Source organism: Rhineura floridana, chromosome 2 (assembly GCF_030035675.1).
Source record: "Rhineura floridana isolate rRhiFlo1 chromosome 2, rRhiFlo1.hap2, whole genome shotgun sequence".
Taxonomy (NCBI): Eukaryota; Metazoa; Chordata; class Lepidosauria; order Squamata; family Rhineuridae; genus Rhineura; species Rhineura floridana.
This window is the reverse complement of record NC_084481.1, coordinates 168,718,407-168,735,361: the sequence shown is the minus strand read 5'-3', so window position 1 is coordinate 168,735,361 and position 16,955 is coordinate 168,718,407. Positions and strand designations below refer to the sequence as shown.

The window sequence follows — 16,955 nt, the reverse complement described above, 5'->3', positions numbered from 1 at the left end:
AGTGCTTATAGCACCAGTTAATATAGTAAATAAAGTGCCAGACTGCAGCAGCTGCTTTCCTGTCATCCAAAATCCCTCCAGGGGAGATGTACCATTTTCAACAGTAGGATGTGAAATCAAAACTTGGGACATGAGGCAGTATGTTATGTTGACCAGTGACAATATACAGAGAAAGTGGAATGTGGTGGCAAGGGAAGGCCAGAACAGCCTCTGTGTTTCCCAGTGATCAGGTTCTGGGCTCAGAATACTACATAGAGAATTGGGGGGGGGAGAAAGACTGTGCCTTGTCAATCAAGAAAAGCACAGGCTGATCAGACTGCATTTTCACAAACTATCTGCATGGTGCAATGGCTGTAGAGTTTCATTCTTTGCCCCCAATTCCAGATACTACATGTCAGACCCTGCTTTTGGTGTGAATCTCTTCTCCATGTTCTGCCCCAAATGAAGGGAGGTGAGTGGCTAATAGAAAGTCTTTTCAGTGGTGATGCCCCAGTTGTGGGATGTCCTTCACAGAGAGGATTGCCTGGTGCTCATGCTGTGATCTTTAAGGACCTTCTTATTATCCCAGGCTTTTCAGAATGTGCTCATGTTGCTTAGATCTTTTCTCCGGTGTTGCTGGCTTTATTCTGATTGTACGGTATTGTTTTTATTCTGTTTTAAATTTTAGGTGCTGTTCTGTTTTATGGTTCTAATTTTCATTGTAAATTGCCCAGAGAACTTCAGTTATTGAGTGGTAAAGTAGTAAATAAATAAACAACCACACCCCACTCCTTTCAGCACGCACGAACACACACAACATTCCCATTTCATCTCAAAGAGAACTGAATAGCTGAAATGTGTGAGGAAATTAGTGTTTCCATCCTAGTAAATTTATGTTTTCCTTCCTTCCTTCCTTCCTTCACCCCCCCACTCCACCCCACCCCCATTCTATCTGCAAGCTCCCAACATAACCTCTTGCATGCCTGTTAACTGGCTCTGTCAATAACATCCGAAACCTCTCCTGACAAAGGGGGAAGTAATTTTATTACTGAAAGCAAAGCAGAGCAGCTGGGCTTCTCCAAGATCTAATTGAATTAAAAGGATGAGATGATGAATGAAATAGCTTGTACTCAGAGGAAACACAATATTAGCTTACTTGAATTCCTGTAACAGTTATGCACCTGAGTGTTTTGAGAAGCATGTGTCTTTAGCGGTACCGTGTGTCAAAAACAACAATATTCACACGAACGGGTCCCTAGTAGTTACCAGGGAAAGTCCCTACATTCTGGTACATGTCCTGAAAAAAACTGGTCTCTAGTTTTTGGAGGGGGGTGCAGGTGATGTTGGAAAAGACCTTTTAAAACTTTTGTTAGCATGACATGCACCCACTCTTCAGGTTAGAGCTGCCATCTCCCTGTTAAAGTTCCACTGGCCTTAGACTAGTCCAGGCTGTTTATCCATTTAGCTCAGTATTATTGATGCTGACTGACAGTCTCCAAGATCTCAGGCAGAGATCTTTCCCATCTGCGACTACCCAATCCTGGAGATACCCAGGACTGAGATTGGAACCTTCTGTTTACAAAACATGTGATCTACCACTGAGCAATTGTCCCTCTTGGCACTGTAGAGAGTATGGTGCCTGGGTCCTGAGTTTAGTAACAGGGCCAAGGTCCCTTACTCATTGTAGAACTGGGCCAGCTTGCAGGTGGAGGAAACTGCTGACCTGATCCCACATTGATAAGGACTAGAATGGCCCAGTCAGATCACATGATCTGGGGAGCCAATATAGGCCCAGCTGACCTTATATAACTGCTGTTTCAGGCTTGGCTCCCCAGTATGAGCAACTTGTTACCAAGTATAGCTATACTATGGGTTTCTCTGTTTTGCCCTGTCAAATCTGACTACTTCTGTATAGGCCTACTCCAGGGATGGCTAACCTGTGATGCTTCCATTGTTGTTGGGTTTCCATCAGCCCAGTCAGCTTGGCCAATGGTCAAGGATTATGGGAGTTGTAGTCCCGCAACATGTGGAGGGCCACATGTTCATTATACCTGTCCTCTACCTCTGGCCTTTCAGACCTACAGTTGCACCAGTGATCTCTTAAATACAATGGGCCTGTCTAGTGACTGTTTTGCAACTGAATTCTACCTGCCTGGCTCCTGTTATCCAGAAACCTAAGTGGTAGGGGATCTGACCCCAAATTGGCTTTGTATTCATCTAAGTCCTACTCCGACTAGACCCATTGAAACTAATGAACGTAAGTTAGTAATGTTTACTGACTTCATTGGGTCTACTCGGAGTAGGACTAGCACTGAATATCTCCCTTGATATCGGAACAGGAGGAGGATGCATGCTGGCAAGCATGCATCTCTTTTGCCCAGCTGAGACTGATGCCCCAACGATGCCCATTTCTGGATACTGCAGATATGGCTAGGGTGTCTCATTTATTAATTAATTTTTTTGACAACCCTTTATCCCAAGGGATCACATGATTAGGTTACATCACATCCAGCTTAGTAATGTGTATAACTGCCTATGAAGAGTGTACAGAAACTGCATGTGACTTCCTTATTAAAACAACTGCACTGGTGCCAAATTTGTTTCTGGATCCAGTCCAATGTACTGGTGATGCCATATTAAGCCCCTCACAGCTTGGGAACAGGATATCTAAAGGACCACCTACTCCCATAAGAGCCGGCCTGCTGCTAAGATCTCAATGAAAGGCCTTTCTGAGTGTCCCAGGGTGCTCAGAAATACCCTTAGTTGGGATCAAGGCCCTGGAATTCCCTCCTTTGACAGTCTTGTTAATGGCCTTCCATCAGATAGTTAAAATCCTTCTTGTTTAGAAGAACTTTTAGGATGTGAATATTGTAACTCTCTTCTTTGTTTGTGATTTGCGCTTTTTAAGCAGCTGCCTTGAATTGGTTTATTGTTAGAACATGTAATTGTATATTAATATATATAATTTGTATTGTATTTCAACAAGCAATATACCAAAGATACAATCAATAAGCAACCTGAGGAGGCCTAAAATAGTAACATAGATAATAGCAGTAGCAAAACAGAACCAACATTAGGTATAAAAATCCAACAAATAATAGGGGAACAGTGATATCTTTGCATACAATGGTAATTAAAGTAGATTTAACTGTGGCGCTGTCTTCAGAAGGAAAAATGCTGGTATAATACCATGATAAAAATTAATAGAAAAGTAAAGACTGTCTCAAGCAATCCATATTCTGGCATAATCCGGGGTGGGAGACTTTGATTGTGTTCTTTTTGGTTAATGTAAACAATGAAGGTATACCAAATGCAGATAAACTTATCAGTCTTTTAAATTCCATATAAAGTTCTATGTTTGGAACATTTGTTTTAATGAGGGCTTGTCTTTTTTATTGACTTGTAGAGTCAATTTTATTTGTTTACCTGCTGCTGTTAGCTACCTTAGGGTTCTTAATTAAGCTGCTTTAAATATGGGTCTTTATTGTATTTTGTATTTGATATTCATTTGTAATTTTTTATTCTGATAGTTTGTAAAGTTCTATTCAATGTTTTAAGATAGGATTGTTATTTAAGGTAGATTGTAAACCACGTAGACATTTTTTCCAGACTCTTAAAATAGTACAGAAGTGATTCAAATAAATAAATAAAGAAAAGGTAGGATATAAATGTTTTAAATGAACAGTGCACATGAATGCCAAAATGCTGGTGTACTTTTTCCTCTTCCATTACCTCTTTCCCCACCATAACTCAGTTACTGAATGTGTCTGAGCTGTGGCAGTCCTAAGTACAAACAGATACTTTGTTAAGGTAATCATATTAATATGACTGAAGTGTTAAAAAGGGAAGAGTTTTGGTCAGGTTAGACACACACGCTGCTAGGAAAAGAGAAGCTATTGCAAGATCTAATTGAATACAATGTAGAAGACCTTTCAGCATATCTAACAGTGTGACTGTGTTGGGAGGCAGCTCAAGAGTGTAAGAATAAGGGTGGGTTGCAATTGGATAAAAGTGTCCCAATTTTCATTAGCAAAATGCTGGAGGGTGTATGCCGAAGTGTTCTCACTATGTCAATTGATACTGTTTTAATGTTATTGGCTTTTGCCCACAGAAGAGCCTCTCACTCTTCCTTCATGAACCCCAAGTGCTGTTACGCCTGTCTGGAAAGTGGCCAGATCTTCTCACACCTCTCTCTTCCAGTATCAAAAGTAGGAAGATGAGCAAAGATTGTGTTTCCCATGCAACCACATTCTACAAAACACTTGCGATGTCATCAGATGACATAGCAGAGAGAAGAATCTCATTTCCCCAATACTGCAGTGTCTGGTGCTGGACTGTGAACATGAATTAGTCTTTGCAGCATAAGCGCTACCCAAATGAAAGGTATTTAGATCCTGAGTAACAATGCTTTGCACATTTACTGCACTATATAGCAACTGTCTGGAAAGATGTTCAACAGAGGTTACAGTAAAAGAAGGGTCACCTGAAAGAAGTGATATCCAGAAGTAATCAAATCACTTTCTCTTGTGTAATGAGAACATAGAGCACATCCCTTTTATTGCTTAATATGCTGGCTGCCTATTTGGAACTAGCTTACTTAGAAGTAACTCACCATTAGAGAAGCAATGTAGACCAAATGTAATATTGTCCACAGCAATGTCAGCATGTGAATTCCAGCCCCAAGTAGCCTGGAGCTGCAAGTGAAAGCTTTTAAATAAAGATGATGTTTGGGGAAGGAGACAGACAAAGATAATATATTAAAAGTACAATTTTAATTAACTGTGCAAACAAAAAAGCAAATGCAGATTACTTTTTTAGGATTACCAATCATTGTATAAGGACAAGCAGCCCACCAACATAATAATCACTATTACTTGAATAAATAAGCATGTTACATACATTATTGCACTTCACAGGTGCTATATGGAAATTAAACTTCAGAAAACATAATTGAATATATATGCTATAAAACTTCACAGAGCCCTGATGTTTCTGGCCACAAACTAAAAGTCGACAGTTATCAGATCAGTCAAGGATCCATCCTAGGAAAAGATTTAGTATTAGCATTCTAACATGTTCACATTTGAAGTAAGTAATGTTAACTATCACACAGTTGGGATTAAGAGCAACAGTAGTAGCGGCAGTAGTCTTAACACACATTAACTTGCTAATGCACTGAATAAAGCCATCATTACACATGCTGCTAATTCAGGATGGCTAAAAATAGGTTCCCTTCCTAATGGATAAAGCTGAACGGTTTTTTTATTTAAAATCAGAAATAAACATAAATCCATAACTATATAGCCTCCTAGTAGAATATTAAAAGTACATGGCACACCAGGACAGCCTCTGCTGGTGATGATGAAACCCCATGTGATTTTTGAGGGGAAATGGTATATTGATATGAGCAAGTGCTGCTTAATGTGTTCTGCAGCTAGGAGACACTCTGGTTCTAAAGAGACTGGTGACATATAAAAAATATTCAAACTAGAGTAAAGCTAGGCAAAGCCAACATGCTAGGGCATCCTCTGTGAAAAAGCAGACCATAAATAAAATCCAACAAGCCAGAACATGTAGCAAGTAATAGACTAAAACTCAAGAAGCACCTCTGAACATGGCTGAATATATTTATGAAAGGTGTTTTATGATGTGTGTTTAATCTCATGAATCAGTAGTAAGCAGGCCTTGGAAAGGTTTTTTGCGGGGAGGGGGAACACTAGGATTCGGACCTCCTCTGTCCCAACTCTGTACAGTTCAGGGCTCCTCATAAAATATTCAACGCTACAAATATCAACAACAGAAAAAAACCCCACTGAATTATACAACAGAGCTAAGCCAAAACTGTATTTTTACCAAATGTTTTTACTCCCTGCAAAAAAGCATCCTCACATTGGGGTGGCGGGGTGGCCTTTTAGGGGGCAAAACTATGATGCTGAGTTTCAGTGGGAAGAGGTAACATGTTGGCATGTTCCCCTTCATTGGCCAGTAAAAGGGTTTCTCCCCACCTCCCAGTGATAATCAGCAATAATCGGCAGAGCAAACAAGCAGCGGACCAAAAGCATGACTATGGTTGCCATGACAATGGGAGTGTGTTCCTTCCTCCCTGGCTTCAGAGTGAGGACTGTGATGACCCTGTAAATGTAATTACTGTAAATATGTTAAGTGAGGGTTTATTAGAGTATATGTGGTAAGTAGACTGAGAGGGGGGAGTATATGGGTTGGAATGTTGAAGAATGTTGTATGATGATTGGCTGAGTGTCTGAGTGTCTGAAGGTATAAATGAGAGGATGACAGTTGTTAGGGGGGCTTGGTTGGTTGGAGTTCTGAGGGGTTTTTGGAGAGGGTTGTTGGGTGGATTGAATTTAGGCGGGTAGTGAGGCAGGTTATCTATGACTAAGAAATATAAAGAGTAATGCATCTTATGAAACCACACGCTTGTTGACTGAACCTTTAAGTAATCTTGTTATTCCCTGTGTAAATAAATAAATAGTTCTTGGTTTACCAAAACGCCTGATCCTTGGCTGGGTTTCACAGAGCAGAAGGGTGGGCAGGACATATACCAAGGTGGGGAAACAGTATCAATGGTGGCAGCGGTGAAGAGATAGCGTAACATTATCAGGTATCCAAAACAACCCAGGGTGGTAATCTTTATAGGCACAAAGATATAGGGGGGTTATGGCCTGTAACTGCACCCAGACACAACGTAGCAATAAGCCAGGAGGAGACTAAGGCACAGTCTCAAGGCAACATTGTTTACAGGGAGTGTCAAGTGGTGCTGCCTAGCAGTGGGATCTTGAGAGATCTGTGCTAGGGCCGGTGAGAGAAACTTTAAGAGACCAGGACCCTGAGGTGGGACCGTGACAGGGTGGTAGACACAGGATGGATCCTGACAAGGACATTTAAGGGACCTTTCTTTTTCCATATAGGTATGTCTTATTGGGTCCATGACATCCTCACACGCACATATAATGTGATCCCTAACTGGCTGACATAATGCTGTGGGGATGAAGATGCTCTTTGAAAGGTGGCACTGTAGCAGTAGCAGACAGAGAAAACAATAACTGTACACACAGCCACAGAAAAACACAAAAGCATTATGGTTTGTCAGGGGAAAACAGTCCTGTTCACACTCCCAATCTTTTACAGGGTGAAATTTCAGCGAAACCCTTAAAATAAAACACCTTACAGTAAAACAGCATCAAATGCACCACATTGACTTAGTCTAGGCCATTTAATGCCAAACCAAACATGAATGGCTTCCAGTGCTTCCAGGGAACAATTAGGCTTGGACTGTCATGGAACTCCAGGTGAACGATGTTTTACAGCCATGCCCTCTTTCAGGATATTCCATTCGATCCCCTCTACCTCTGGTTTTCACCCTCAGCATTCTGTAATCACTGAACATGCCCGGTCCTTACTGGGCTGTTTTTTGGTTCCCCCTACCTTAGGGTTTTTCCTCCTAAAGATTTTTAGTACTTCTGCTAATTTTGGGGTTTCTCCAAGCATCATGATACCTCCCCTCTTGTGCATGAGTGGTGCCATTTTGGCTACCTAAGCAATGACTCTCAGGATTGAACACTGGAAATGGAGGGAATGATGGCTGTATAGCTTTCTTCCATAAGAATGCACAGAAGACAGATTCAGATTTTGATTGGGATGGAGAAGGATTCAAGAGTTTTAAAAACCTACCTCTCATCTGAGACAGGCTTTTAGAAGCCTAACATTTGTATGCTCAGGAGAACTTTACCGGTATGTCTAGATATATCTTTCTAATGTTATCACTCCAGGCAATCCAGAGATCTCCTACGTTAAACAGCTCAACCCTTTTTTTTGGTTGCCCCTTATGCCTGGAACTCTCTCTCCCTTCAAAGCCTTCCTGAAAATCTGGTTTTTTTGGTCTATGCCATCCCATAGACCCCCACTAAGCCTACATATGTGTAACTGAACTGAAGGCATACACTTCCCTTGTTTTCCCCTGTCTCCATCTTCATCCTCCTCTTCTCCCTTTACAGACTCTTGGAGTCTTAAATATTATCCTTCTGGGGAGACTCATGGAGTTGGGAGTTGGAGGTACTGCTTGGCAGTGGTTCCGCTCCTACTTGGTGGATCGTCTCCAGAAGGTAGGGCTTGGGGAACATTGTTTGACACCCTGGACTCTCCATTGTGGAGTCCCGCAGGGATCGGTCCTGTCCCCTATGCTTTTTAACATCTACATGAAGCCGCTGGGTGCGGTCATCAGGAGATTTGGAGTGCGTTGTCATCAGTATGCTGATGACACGCAACTCTACTTCTCCTTTTCATCTTCCTCAGGTGAGGCTGTTAATGTGCTGAACCGCTGCCTGGCCGCGATAATGGACTGGATGAGAGCTAATAAACTGAGGCTCAATCCTGACAAGACTGAGACGCTGTTAGTGAGCGCCTTCTCTGACCAGATGGTGGATGTTCAACCTGTTCTAGATGGGGTTACACTCCCCCTGAAGGAACAGGTTCGTAGCTTGGGGGTTCTTTTCAATCCATTCCTGTCTCTCGAGGCGCAGGTGGCCTCGGTAGCACGGAATGCGTTCTACCACCTTTGGTTGGTAGCCCAGCTACGTCCCTATCTGGAAAGCGACGACCTCGCTTCAGTTGTGCATGCTCTGGTAACCTCTAGATTGGATTACTGCAATGTGCTCTACGTGGGGCTGCCTTTGAAGACAGTTCAGAAACTACAGCTAGTGCAAAACGCAGCTGCTAGACTGCTGACGAGGACTAGGCGGTCTGCACATATAACACCTGTTCTGGCTCGTTTGCACTGGCTACCTATTTGTTTCCGGGCCAAATTCAAAGTGCTAGTTTTGACTTATAAAGCCTTACACGGCACGGGACCACAATACCTAGCGGAATGCCTCTCCCGATATGAACCTACCCGTTCACTGCGTTCAACATCTAAGGCCCTCCTCCGAGCTCCGACTCACAGAGAAGCTCAGAGGGTAGTAACAAGATCTAGGGCCTTTTCAGTGGTTGCCCCCGAATTATGGAACAGTCTCCCCATTGAGGTGCGCCTGGCGCCTACACTTTTATCTTTTCGGCGCCAGGTTAAAACCTTTTTATTCTCCCAGGCATTTTAATCTATTTATGCTTTTAACGTATATCTGGCTGTTTACTTGTTTAATAATGTATATTTTACTGTTTTTGTAATCTTATTGTATTTTATCCATGCTGTGCACCGCCCTGAGAGCCCCCGGGCTGTAGGCGGTATATAAATCGAATAAAATAAATAAATAAAATAAAGTAGATTGTGTCCTTCCTAGAGCAGGGACCTGTTTTTCTGTTATTACTCTAAGTGTCAAGCATACTGATGGTGCAATATTTTATATATTATAGATATTGGAATGAATACTACTGATGTTATGCTTACCAGTTTTGAAGTCTTGGCATTTCCAGAGTTATAAGAAACCAGTCATCACTCCAACTCCCTGTTCTTTCCCACATCAATGATGCGGCACTGATTCCATCTGCCTTTTCTTGGACAATGAGCGATATGGTACCATTGTAATTGCCAAAAATGTACGCTGAGAACTGGACCTAAAGTGAAATGTGATGGCAAAATGAAGAGACAGAGAGCAGTTGTCATATGAGGCTGTTTCTGACTTGAAGATGATAGGTTTGGTTCATTATGCACTAACATATGCACTAGACCTGTACTTTTCAACTTGTTCATTAATGACCTAGAATTAGGAGTGAGCAGTGAAGTGGCCAAGTTTGCTGATGACACTAAATTGTTCAGGGTTGTTAAAACAAAAAGGGATTGCGAAGAACTCCAAAAAGACCTTTCCAAACTGAGTGAATGGGCGGAAAAATGCCAAATGTAATTCAATATAAACAAGTGTAAAATTATGCATATTGGAGCAAAAAATCTTAATTTCACATATACGCTCATGGGGTCTGAACTGGCAGTGACCGACCAGGAGAGAGATCTCGGGGTTATAGTGGACAGCACGATGAAAATGTCGACCCAGTGTGCGGCAGCTGTGAAAAAGGCAAATTCCATGCTAGCGATAATTAGGAAAGGTATTGAAAATAAAACAGCCGATATCATAATGCCGTCGTATAAATCTATGGTGTGGCCGCATTTGGAATACTGCGTACAGTTCTGGTTGCCTCATCTCAAAAATGATATTATAGAGTTGGAAAAGGTTCAGAAGAGGGCAACCAGAATGATCAAGGGGATGGAGCGACTCCCTTACGAGGAAAGGTTGCAGCATTTGGGGCTTTAGAGAAAAGACAGGTCAGAGGAGACATGATAGAAGTGTATAAAATTATGCATGGCATTGAGAAAGTGGATAGAGAAAAGTTCTTCTCCCTCTCTCATATTAGAACTCATGGACATTCAAAGAAGCTGAATGTTGGAAGATTCAGGACAGACAAAAGGAAGTACTTCTTTACTCAGCGCATAGTTAAACTATGGAATTTGCTCCCACAAGATGCAGTAATGGCCACCAGCTTGGATGGCTTTAAAAGAAGATTAGACAAATTCATGGAGGACAGGGCTATCAGTGGCTACTAGCCATGATGGCTGTGCTGTGCCACCCTAGTCAGAGGCAGCATGCTTCTGAAAACCAGTTGCTGGAAGCCTCAGGAGGAGAGAGTGTTCTTGGACTCGGGTCCTGCTTGCGGGCTTCCCCCAGACACCTGGTTGGCCACTGTGAGAACAGGATGCTGGACTAGATGGGCCACTGGCCTGATCCAGCAGGCTCTTCTTATGTTCTTATGTTCTTAACATGCCTTATACAGAGAGGTTCTATGGCTATAGCTACATGGACGAAGTAAATTATAAGCTGGCAAGATCACAATGCTTCGTGGTGGTGGCTTGGGAAGTAGGAGTATGGGAAGTAAAACATTTGGTCCCACACTGGTGCAGTCAGCTCCAGAGAGCTAGACTCAGATATTACTTTGTCCATATGGCTGTAGCCAGGGTCTGCTCTGCATGGGTGGTTTTAGTATGTGTAAATTGGAACAACATATTTTGCATTTAGAAGAAAAGATTCACATGTGTTAAAGTCCCCCGGAGCATTTCCTGGCTGCAGCCACACGGAAGAATGTAAGCATTGAAAGGACTCCGCTTTTTGGAGCTGATACGTAGGAATGTGAAATCATACTTTTCTCTTATACATGGAAATCACTCAGAGTAAAACACACTTACTGTGCTGTGGTTCCAGTGCGTCTTCCCCTCTCTCTTGTGAAAATGGGGGCACATGACATTAGTCAAACCCTGCCTCTTTTTACTGTAAGACCAGGTGGGAGCAGCTTGAGTGTTGTTTTTTTAAAATTCAGCTTCAAAGTGATTTTGCAACAGATTGCCAGATCAACCCATTCCCCCTCCAGGTGTGGTTAATGGAAACACTGTGTGATCTTGCCAGGTGTGGACAAGTATGAAAACCCCTCAAAAACAGGTCAGGTCAGCAGGTATAAGATTGTTGTCCAGAGTGAGGGCGGCATAGTTTTCATCACAGATGAAATACAGATTGAATCAGGAGCTCCAGATAGAAGAAATGTTACACCAGGTTATGGGTGGGGGCAGGGGATCAAGCTTTGTATTGTAGTTATGGTAAGTCCACTTAAGCCTCCAGGGAAATCTTCTGTAAATAGCTGAATTATTTTCTCACATGCACCCCAGCCTAGATCGCACTATGTAGAAACAGAATAGGTAGTCAGACTTACCATAAATAATTTCATTATGATAACTGTCCAGTTCTAGAAACGTAGCTGTGTTAGTTTGTAGAAACTAAAACAAGAGACTTCCGGCACCATAAATACTAATAGATTAATTATAGCATAAACTTTTTGAAGTCCAATTCATTAGCTGCATGAAGTGGTTGGCAGTTATAATTATACATGGGTGCAAAAGGGGAAAATGGTAGAAGTGGGTTCAAACGGTCATGAAATGTAAAAAGTACATTTCAGTTAAAGCTCAGATATTTCAGTTAGAGTTTGGACATGCAAAATAAGCACAGAGGTTATTCATTTTTCAAGTGCTGTGCCCACCACATTTGTACATCTAATAATTCAGAGCTCACTTTTATACTTGAATTCCACAAGCTGAAGGGCTACAGGTTTTGGCAGAAGCCACACTGCACTAATGGAACACCAGAATCCAAGCCATCACGGGGTAGAATTGTGGGCAACACATCAGCAGCACAAGGGAGAAATATTCATCTACTCTATCATACATTCTTTCAAATCAAGGCCACACCCATTAACAGTGCAACTGTACACGAGCCCCAGACCTGGTGCAAGAAATGTCCCTCTGACTGACTTCAATGGAAGAAAGAAAAATGAAAAAACAAAACAAAACCCTGCTTCTGCATTAATAATCATCTCACCCACATCACCAAAACAGAGGCTAGGCTGGGGTAGGCTAGAACTCAGCACCTAATGACGATCACTAGCACTAGTACATAAACTACACACAGGGGACACATTACTCAGATGACAAGTTCAGCAGCATAGGGCTCTATCACTCTGACTCCATGTCATGTACACTTAGAGCTCACAAGGGGGAACCCTCATAAAGAGAACTATACAGAAAAGACACTTTGCACACAGAGGGAGTATGGTTAGGGACTTGATCACATCTCTAAAACTTCTTTGCCTAGATCCTGTTGTGCCCCATACTGAGGGACAGCTAGACCAGGGAGAGGAATCAGATGAGGATGAGATCCCTTGGGAAGTTGGGGGAAGGGAGAATATCGGAGAGGGTTCTGACAGACCCCAGACTCCCATGCCCAGCATGTCCGTGGATGCAGTTCCTGCCCCTTCTGCAAGTCCGACATCTGAGCAGTTGGGGCGAGACTCTCCGGTTGTGCCCCCCACACCTGCACAGGAATCCCCTCCAGACATTTCTAGCGCTTCCCAGCCAATCAACATTCAGCTTCCAGAGCCCGTGCTGTCACCTAGCGAAGCCCCCTTTACTGATGTGCCGTTTGAGACTCATCCTTCCTCACTCCATGTGAGGAGGCATGAGAAGAGAGACTTTCAAAAGTTGGAACAGAGGCGGAGCCGCCGTTTACGCACGAAAAGCTTCCCTACTTAAGCCAGTGTCATCCGAGGCACAGGTACTGAGGCAACTTTGCTCAAATCCTGCAGAGATTGCTTAGTTAGGATAGATATGAAAGTAGTGAGTCAGAGTAGTCAGGTGTATGAAGCGCACTGCTTTGGATGTAACCATAACCTTAATAAAAAGAGAAAAAGACATCACCTCGCCTCAGTCTGAATTCTTCTGCTCTGGGCAGGACAGATTCCTCACAGGTAGCTGGTACTGGGATTTCAGCTTAATCGGACGGCATGGTGGGGCTGCATTGCTCACATGGCTGCCATCTGGCTGAGTTGGTGCAGCATACTGGATAGAGAGGGGGAGGGGTGTTGCAGTGGTGTGGCTGGCATGGTGCAAATGCACCGGCAGGAGCCAGATTGGTTCCGCTGACATGTTTGCACTGTACCAACCTCACCACTGCTGTGCTTCTCTCTGCTCCATCCCAGTATGCTTCAGTGACTCAGCCAGATGGGGATCAGGTGAGTGGCACCGTCCTACCCTGCTCTCTCCTGTTGGATGCCAGGCACAAATATCCAACATACAAATCAACATCCAACAACCGTACACAACACAGGTAAGTTCAGGGAAGTGGGAACACATGTTGTGAAGTATAACTGCTACAAACGTCTTCCAAGATCTGCCATTTGTCTTGTCTGAACTGTATTGCTTTAACACTCTTGTTCCCCAACAGCTGCATTCTGCCTCAACTGCAGAACAAACACTCTTCCTTCCAAACAGCAGAAATTAGTACCTTCCACACAGGGGAAGCACTCCCCATCCCCACCCCCAAATAAAGCTAAGCTCTTCACTCGCAAAGGTCAGGCACTCTGCCAGGCTTTGTCACTGCTGGCTAAAACCTCATCAGCACTTTTGCATCATTATCTAACATTTCTGCACCAAGGTAGCATAAATGTTTTATAAATTCTGGCTGCTACATACATCAAAGCTGCATTTATTCATTTAATATAATTTACTATGCTTCTTCTAGCCATGAGAAGGAGAGCAGAAAGCTATGCAGCATGCCACAATCTTCTCCCATAACTATTGCAAATCCTCCTGGAATACAGCTCAGAAGATGTAATACAGGACATAGATCAAACTTGTGGTTACCAGCTACTTGAGAATCCACTAGTAATTAAGTTGAACTATTTACATGGGATGGTTGAAATGGATGATCTGACCAACTTGCTGAAGATATCAATTTGCAAGTTTTTGGGAAAAGTCCCTGATTCATAGGGTTGCCGTAAGTCGAAATCGACTCAAAGGCACATAACAACAACTATTGCTCTTCCTATGTTTCATTGGTTTTATAGTATTGGGATATTACAGTCTCATTTAAACTAACATAGTAACTCCAAATTTAAGAAGGCAAGATAATTTAGAATAAATGGATATGCTTTGTATGTTGTGCTTTATATTAATTTAAAAAAATGAAAAGACAAGAAAATGGGCTTCGTATCATTACAAGTCCCCCATGAAATGAGGATTAATTGATGAAGAAGGAGAAGCATACCTGGTAGGTTCCACTTGCAAGACTGTCTGGGAGTCCGGTGCTTTGTGCCTGGGCAACACCATCTGTGTGATTGCTATCTACATGCAGATACAAAAAGTGACCTGGAAAAGAAATTGAATGAATGAATGAATCTTTATTGTTCAAAGCCATAGGCTACCACAATTAAACAGGCATAAAAAATACAAAATACATATTAAAACAGATCATATTACAATAAAACACAGTTCTTTAGCATAAAATGGAAGAGCAGCAGTACAATTCAAATAAAATTTCCTCTCCTGGAAGATACCTTGACCCATTCCATATCTTAATGCATAGATGCTACCATCAAAATAGTGCAAGAAATTTTAACTGGATTTCAGTGGTGGATTTGGGGTTGTGCACTGATGGAATTATTGGAAAATTAGACTCAGGATTAATCATAATCTACTGTATAACACACAGGAGATTCCTGCACACATTTCCAAGGCCCAGAGCAGATCAGGGAAATTCTGACACCATTTAGGCAAGCACCAAGGTGATGCATTACTGATTGTCAGGAGCTCTCATTATCCATGGTTTGAAAAGTCTTCTAGACTTTCACTAGACATACTAGAGCAAGTTCACGCCTTATTGCATGACCCTCTTTGGAGTAGGGATGTGCTAGAATTCTGCCCAATTTGGATTTGGTACTGAATTTTCCATTAATTTGCTTATTCTCAATTGCTGAGGATCAGATTTTAAAGTAGTGAATTTCCGCTGCTATTTTTGAAAATTGACTTTTTTAAAGAAAATATCTGCCTCTAAAACACAGATTGTAAGAATGATAATTTATTGATATTTCCTTTTAAAACATTGATATTTCCTTCAAAATATTTGTATCTCCTTTTAAAATATTGATATTAATATCAATATTTTTTCAGAGCGAAAAAACGCACAGATCGGTAAAAGCAGAGGCTAGCAGATACAGAACAAGCTCAAATCAATGCCAGCCTGTTAGGTCGATGGAATGTTTTCAAACTGGCACCAGCCAATGGATCCCATCCCTACTCTGGAGACAGTGGATGGCATGGTGTGAGCAAGATTTTATGTTCATACCCCGGTAAGATCTATCTAAAATATAAAATACCCTATCCTAAGAAAAAACATCTTGTTTGCTTGGCCCTATCCATAAACAAGCAAGCAAGCAAACAAATATTATAATGCCAAATGAATATAGAAAAAAAACAATAATTGTCTACTTAAATAAATATTGACATGCCAAATTAATTCAAATTATCTTCAGACAGATAAGTAGGAAATAGAAGGATCATATCTATCTAAAGATAATATTTATTCATCGGGCATTTTAATAACATAGATGTATAATGTATTTGAATTATTGATTTATTAAAATATGTATAGCTGTATTATTTTGGTATTATTTTCACATCTATTTTATCATGTTCTGGAGCTTTTGAAACCTTAACATTCCATTTCATCTTCTAAAATGGTATTCACTATGCAATTATCATTGCATAGCAACCTTGGTAGCCTCATGCCATCCAGTAGGACAGTAAAACAAGCACCAGGAAAAGATTGCTGCATATTCAGGGAACTTCCCAGGTATGAAGAATAATAGTTCGTAAATTAAAAAAAAGGTGGGGAGACAACCCTGTCCCTGTAACCCTGCTGATGAGGGCTGCAAATGCACAAAGTACTTCCATAAGAACTGAACATTAGTTGGAAGAAAGGGAGGCTCAGTGCACCCTCCCCCCCCAAAATCCTTGCAGGTCCCAACTTGTTGCATACTAATAGTATTTCATGTGGATCTTGGTCCTTGGTTGGGAGGGAGGGAGAGGGAGAGAGGGAGAGGGAGAGAGGGAGAGAGAGAGAGAGAGACCCAAAAACTTTCTACCTGAAGACAATGGGCTACGCCACATGTTCTAAAGAAGTGGCAGCAGAGGAAAATTTGATTAATTCACCCAAAGTCTTCTGTCACATTGTGGTTTTGTGCATAAGGGAGATGTGCGTGTCTCCAGTGGGTAGACCCCCAAGATGGGGTCTATTTGTATTCCCCCACAATGGAAGTGTTACTCAGACTTCCTCTGTTGTTGCTTCTTTAAAACAGCCTTGTGTTCTAGACTAGATTGGAAGATGGCAAATATAGAACATACCTCCAGTAGTGTGTAAGGCAGATCCTCCAAAGGGGTCTTCTTGCATCTTGGAAAAGCCACTAATAGACCAGGAAAATTTCACTTTGTCATCCATTGTCCAGCCACAGGGACCGTCCTCAAAAGAACAATGTGCCCCCTCTGGTAGACTGTCTGCTAGAAAAAGTGTGGTGGTAATGGGGAAAACATAAATCTCAGGAAGAAACAAACCAGGACAAGTGTTGATTATTGAACAATAGCTTCTCTTGTTGACTCTCGA

At 42.0% G+C, this 16,955-nt stretch overlaps 1 protein-coding gene across 6 annotated transcripts in view; it reads right to left on the bottom strand.

Annotated features, from left to right (window-relative positions):
• LTK (leukocyte receptor tyrosine kinase) overlaps positions 1–16,955 on the bottom strand; it is a 181,634-nt gene that overhangs the window by 78,486 nt on the left and 86,193 nt on the right. For 4 of the 6 annotated variants that reach the window (XM_061611381.1, XM_061611376.1, XM_061611378.1 and 1 more), the window contains exons 6-9: positions 16,700–16,852; positions 14,565–14,665; positions 9,377–9,543; positions 4,592–4,686 (exon numbers count right to left, since the gene is read on the bottom strand). In XM_061611381.1, coding sequence (XP_061467365.1) covers positions 4,592–4,686; positions 9,377–9,543; positions 14,565–14,665; positions 16,700–16,852 — 516 coding nt within the window. The remainder of the gene's footprint in view (positions 1–4,591; positions 4,687–9,376; positions 9,544–14,564; positions 14,666–16,699; positions 16,853–16,955) is intronic. The other 2 variants (XM_061611377.1, XM_061611379.1) reach the window with 1 other exon arrangement.